The 4,016-nt window shown below is 37.9% G+C and overlaps 1 protein-coding gene across 1 annotated transcript; it reads left to right on the forward strand.

Moving 5' to 3' along the window:
• The first annotated feature begins 443 nt into the window (after positions 1 to 443).
• On the forward strand, positions 444 to 2,004 carry LOC107863859 (histone H1). The gene is made up of 2 exons (XM_016710031.2): positions 444 to 968; positions 1,057 to 2,004. Exons 1-2 carry the CDS (start codon positions 789 to 791, stop codon positions 1,744 to 1,746), a joined length of 870 nt encoding a protein of 289 aa, XP_016565517.2. The 5' UTR covers positions 444 to 788; the 3' UTR covers positions 1,747 to 2,004.
• The last annotated feature ends 2,012 nt before the right edge of the window (positions 2,005 to 4,016 follow it).

A 4,016-nucleotide genomic window follows, 5' to 3' on the forward strand; every position in this document is an offset into this window, starting at 1 on the left:
ATCTTAAAAGCAAATGGGATTTGTTAATAAAACACACACATTTGCTCTATGCTTAAAACTAGAAAGACTACAAATACTTTTTTGGTGTGTTCATCCTCAATGACCTTTGAACCAATGACTCAATGGTCAAATCTAGTTGGATTTTTGTAATTCTTGTTTCTACAGATTCCTCTATTTGTCTATTATCAAATTGTACAAAAAAAATGGTGTTTTACATAAATGTTTTTCCTAAAATGAGCAAATACCACAAAACACTCCAACAAAATCATTGAAATGACCCCTTGCTATTCAAAACGAATTATCTTCCATAATTCTCAACCAAATTATCAAAATAAACACTAACTGTAAGCTTAGGAAAATTTTTGAACGATGAAAAAAACTTCACTCAAATCCATCCAGTAAATCTCAAGTTATGTCCAAATCAATTGAGCATAGAAGCACACTTCCAACAAGTTGAAAAATGCAATCCATAATGAATCCCAATCCCTTGTCTTGGTCGCCTACCGGTCAATACCGTTGATAAAAAATTAATCTAACGGCCTACATTTAAAATTTGGAAAATGTATCAATCCGCGTCGAATGGCTCTCGACCAATCAGATTTGAGATTTTGGATATGACTCCTTTTACTCTCACTATTTAAAGCTTCTCATTCTCCTTTGCTCCTTCACATCTCATAGAAAGAAATCTCAGTAGAATCTCCATCTTGCAGATCCATTTCTTCTTTCCCATTTTTCCGCCCCCAGATCCTCCATAAACCCTAACCCTAGTTTCAGTTTTGTGCGTTGAAATGGCCACTGAAGAGCCAGTTGTTGCTAATGAGGTTGTTGATGAACCGGCGGTTGCTGAACTGGCTAAGGCGGAAGAGAACCCACCAGCTAAGTCTGCAAAATCGAAGAAGGAACCTAAGGCTAAGAAGCCTGCTGCTCCAAAGAAAAAAACGGCCCCTGCTCATCCCCCTTACTTTGAGGTAATTGATAATTCAACTTTCACTTTCTTAAATATATTTTTGTTTAGCTTTGTGAATGTGCGCTGAGTTTTGTGTTTGGGTTGTGTAGATGATTAAGGATGCGATTGTGACGTTGAAGGAGAGGACTGGATCGAGCCAGTATGCTATTACAAAGTTTATTGAGGAAAAGCAGAAAAATCTTCCACCAAATTTCAAGAAAGTGTTGCTGAATCAGTTGAAGAGGGTTGTTGCTTCGGGGAAACTGGTGAAGGTGAAAAGCTCCTACAAGCTTCCATCGGCTTCTAAGCCGTCTGCTGCTGCTGCTGCTACTCCAGCGAAGAAGAAGCCTGCTGCAAAGGCAAAGCCCGCTACCAAGGCTAAGCCCAAGGCAAAGCCTTCTGCTAAGGCAAAACCGGCTGCAAAGGCCAAGCCGGCTGCTAAGGCAAAGCCAGCTGCTAAAGCTAAGCCGGCTGCTAAGGCTAAGCCTGTTGCCAAGGCGAAATCTGCTGCTAAGGCTAAGCCAGTTGCTAAGGCAAAGCCTGCTGCTAAGCCCAAGGCTACTGCTGCTGCTAAAACCAAAGCTGCTCCTGCCAAAGCAAAGGCTGCTGCTAAGCCTAAGCCAAAGCCGAAGGAGAAGAAGCCAGCCAAGGTTGCAAAAACGGCTACCAGAACCACTCCAAGCCGGAAAGCTGCACCAAAGGCTACACCAGCCAAGAAGGAGCCGGCTAAGAAGACACCTGCGAAGGCCGTGAAGTCACCAGCGAAGAAGGCTACTACCACAAGAAGGGGAAAGAAGTAGAAGCGGAGGATTTGTGTGTAGGGGTAGTTCTGTAAATTTCCTGAATCTGGGTGGTTGATTTGGGTGTTTTGCCCTTGGGGAAGAAGCTATAGAAAATCCAGCTTATTTTTCTCTTTTCTAAGCCTTGTTCTACAGTTGTTTAGATCTTAATTTTTTTTCCTTTTTTTTTTTTAATTCCATGTAGGGATTTGGTGGAACAGTTCTATTTCTGTACTGATATGTCATTCTGGTTATGAGAACTTGGCGTTTATGCCCTTATCTTCCTTGTTGATTTTCATTTCTATGTTGCAAATTTCATATGAATTTCCATTTTTTCCGTCTGAGAAATTGGCGTAGCTGTAAAATGGTTGGGTTGAAGAAACGTGGATTGCCGATGTCAGAATGTTGAAGCGTCGTATTTTGTACGCAAGGAAGTGTGTAAGTGTTGCATAACCTAATGTAACAAATTGTTAACAAACTCTTCTGTGCATTGAGTATGGGTCACTCTTTTGGTCATCATTAACTTTTAATTTTTGTTGAAGTCTACAATTTTCTATTTTTGATGTTTGTGTATTGCTCCTTTAAATCTGGGTGGTGTTAATTTTCAGGGGATGGTTGTTCACGTGAAGCCATGTTCGTTTATCAGTATATTGAACACTTGGGTTGGAACATTCATTTAATAGACACCATTTTCATGCCAAATATTCCATTTCTGTGGCTTATGGCTAATCTAGAGTGATTTGAGGCATAGTAGTTGAACTGTCAAATTAACCCAAAAGAAGTAAGAAATAAGTTTAAGGGTGTAATCACACAGTGCTTTCTGGGAAAGGTATCCTGCAAAAGATATCAAAATATACATCTAGGGACTCTTTGCCAAAGCTTTAGGCCACTTCTGTGCCTACTCTTTGTAAAATTGGGAAATGTCTTTGGCTTGCTGCAGATGATTAAAATGATGAAGCAAATGATTGTCATAATTAAGTGCTAGGAATTCAGTTGATGCCTTCTCTATCTTGACCTAATGCCAAGGAGATACTAATTCTTTTGGATTAATAGTGTAGTAACAATATATTGAATCTGAACATTATATTTTGGATATCTTACTCTCTGAAAAGCTTTCTACCTAGTATGGATAGGTAGTGAGAATTAGTGCCATTCTAGTGAAGCTGGAACTATTCATCCTGCTAGTTAGTGAAGCAATCATAGAGGTTTTGTGGGAATATTGAGCAAGATTAAGGTGCATCATTGTGTTTATACCTAGTGGTGAGTAGTAAATGTACAGTTCTGTTTAATTAAACAGAACTTACTTTCAAGAACTATGGTACAATTGTCCTGTATACTACTATGATTTACCTTCCAAATGTATTTCGTTTTAATCCTTGGAATCTTATGCTTTGTTTCCATTCCTTGTGCTGGTTAGTGAAGCAACCATAGAGATATTGTGGGACTGTTGAGCAAGATTTTAAGGTGCATTCACTGTGCTTATACCTAGTGGTGAGTAGTAAATTTACAGTTCTGTTTAATGAACTTACTTTCAAGAACTATGTTACAGTTGTCCTGTATGCTACTAGGATTCACTTTCCAAAACTGTCTTGTTTCTTGGAAATCCTTGGAAACTTATGCTCTACTTCCACTCCTCGTGCTTTTGGTATTTCTTCTAATTGTTTTTTGATGGTAGAATGTACACTGATTGAAGTTAGAGAAGCCTTACTCTGAGGTGAGGATCTCTATAAAAGCATCTTTGTTATGCTTTATGAAGATCTCATCATGCACTACTTTTAATTGTTATTGATGTGAATATGTGACTAATAAACTTACTTTCAAGTAAAATTACCTATTTTATCTAGTAGTTTTATTTATGGTTGAAGAATAGCTTTATATTACCTTTAGTACTCATGCAATATTAAATGGTGAGTAGAATTTGTGTCACTCGAAATTTGTTTAACTGCGGAACTTAATTTATTAAATGATCCTGTTTAACGTTAATAAGCAGGTCTCTTATCAATTCACTTAATATGTCTAGTTTAAGTTCTTAATTCAATCTCAGTATGTTTTATGTAGGGTTCTATTGAAGCTTAAATATCACAGCTCATGTATCCACAGATATACCGAACAATGTTCTTTTGTTGGCACAACTCATGAAGATCATGCCTGTAGATCTATATGGTAATGGTGTAATATACTATGAGGTTTCAACTTAGGCACATTAAGTTTTGGTTGCTCTTTTCAACAATAATGTCACTTCTCAAGTTATGGGGTTCATTTCTAGTCTTGGTTGCTTTTTCTATTTTGAA

The sequence above is a fragment of the Capsicum annuum genome, chromosome 3 (assembly GCF_002878395.1).
Source record: "Capsicum annuum cultivar UCD-10X-F1 chromosome 3, UCD10Xv1.1, whole genome shotgun sequence".
In the NCBI taxonomy this organism is placed as follows: domain Eukaryota; kingdom Viridiplantae; phylum Streptophyta; class Magnoliopsida; order Solanales; family Solanaceae; genus Capsicum; species Capsicum annuum.